This window comes from Sphaeroforma arctica (assembly GCF_001186125.1).
Source record: "Sphaeroforma arctica JP610 unplaced genomic scaffold supercont1.1907, whole genome shotgun sequence".
In the NCBI taxonomy this organism is placed as follows: Eukaryota; class Ichthyosporea; order Ichthyophonida; genus Sphaeroforma; species Sphaeroforma arctica.
Window position 1 is genome coordinate 1 of NW_014038651.1, and position 2,118 is coordinate 2,118.

Below are 2,118 nucleotides of genomic sequence, written 5' to 3' on the forward strand. Positions count from 1 at the left end.
TACCAACAAACATTGGAATCGGTAAAATACCTGATGTCGCTGAAGTACGAGTACGTCTCTTTCGCCGCTGTGTAGGCATTTCCTAGCTTGTTCATTCGGTCCGTTGCGCCGTCTAGCGAGTCTTTCGTCCTGGTTAATTGTCCATTATCTTCATTGTACTTTAGTGTGACGCTGTTAATGGTAACTGCGAGCTTGGCAATCACTTGATCCACGCTTACCGGCGTGTTGTTGCTGAGTTGGGGGATGTCTAACCTGGCTTCCTGCCGCATGAGATGTGCTGTAGATCTGTGTAGTGGGTGATGCAATACGCATGTCAATATGTCTCACAGACACCAAGGTGTAGCGTATACCACACGTCAAAGATGCGTATGTAGCACAATCAACAAGTGTAGTGTATATCTTACACAAAGGGTTTATGCGCGTATTTGTACTGCGTCACCCCTAAAACCCTAAATATCGTTTTTTTGTCTGTATCTACCTCCGACAACGCTACGAGTTTATAAGTATCAATGAGTTCTCGCGCTTTAAAACCCTGCAGCACTGTGCAAACACAGCCAGGCTAGGATAGGAATATACGTCTCTCTAGCAAAGGTACGAAATAAGGTGTGCCGGGTGTAGCCACTACACGTACCGTATAGCAGGTCGTGAGTCTCTCACTGGATATGTAATGTTTCCTTCATGTTATTCAAACGGTAGACAGCATACGCTTGTCTGCCTACAGTGTCCATGATTTATATACTCATCATCTCTGCCAAAGGCTTATATACATATATGCTCTACACACGCTCTTCCCCTGTAGGACACGAGGACTATATGGACCACACTGCACTTTGTAGGAATCTATGCCATTGAATAATAATAAAATAAATAGGCCGTGGAGGATGGAGTCATTCTAAAAATAGGTTTACCATACAGTCTCCGGATTCGCCGGATATACACACAATATCAGTGCGGGATTGTATACTCTTTGCAGGATGACTAATCCTACCCTAAACGATACACAGCTACCTACTACAAGTCTTAAACCAAGTTATAATGCGGACATACAACAGAAGGAACCGCCACAAAAAATCCTCATCTAGAAGGTAATGGCCTACTCATCTACGTTTGTACATGTTTTAGTATCAGCCAATACTAACCGTACACCACATACATCGTTTCCGATGATCCCATTGATTGAGAGGATACTCCCCATCCATTGGGGCCTTTCGATTGGCCGGCGCCCTTGCGCATTTGCTCGCGCTCCCATCGGGCGATTTCGTCATCCTCCGAATCGCTAGCTTGAGCTGTGATTGGTTCAGTTGATTGACAAGTAAATTACATGAACGTTTTCGCATTCAATTAAGGTACGCATGGCACATGAACGTTTTCACAGTATATTAACGTATGCACAGTACATGAACGTATACAAAGTACATGAACGTTTACAGAGTACATGAACACAGTACATGAACATATACATAACACATGAGCTTATACAAAGTACATGAACGTATACATGGCACATACATGAACGTTGTCACCGTACATAGACATATTTGAAATGCATAAACGTATACACAGTACATGAACGTACTCACAGTACGCAAACGTATTCAGAGCATATGGACTTATTCACAAAACATAAACGTATTCACAATACATGGTCGTATTCACATTCCGTTAGACATGAGAAGTGGTGCAAAATAGAAAAACATGTACGCCTTCATTAATATCTCAATGAGTAGAGCACCAATACAAGTACAGTAGCAAGTACAATAGTACCATACAATATATATATATATATATATATATATATATATTTATACAATATATATAAATATATATACATACATACATACAGACATACATACATACATACATACATACATACATACATAAATACATACATATATACATACATACATACACGCATACACACACATACACACACATACATACATACATAAATACATACATACATATATACATACATACATACACGCATACACACACATACATACATACATACATACACACACACATATATATATATATATAATAATATAGTTATTCTCAANAATATATATATATATATATATATATATANATAGTATATCNATATATATATATATATAC

The 2,118-nt window shown here is 38.6% G+C and overlaps 1 protein-coding gene across 1 annotated transcript in view; it reads right to left on the reverse strand.

The window, feature by feature from the left end:
* Positions 1-28: 28 nt before the first annotated feature.
* Positions 29-2,118, reverse strand: part of SARC_11833 (hypothetical protein) — a gene marked incomplete at both ends in the record, with an annotated part of 2,837 nt that continues 747 nt past the window's right edge. Inside the window, 2 exons of the mRNA XM_014294072.1 lie at positions 29-285; positions 1,154-1,286. Coding sequence (XP_014149547.1) covers positions 29-285; positions 1,154-1,286 — 390 coding nt within the window. The remainder of the gene's footprint in view (positions 286-1,153; positions 1,287-2,118) is intronic.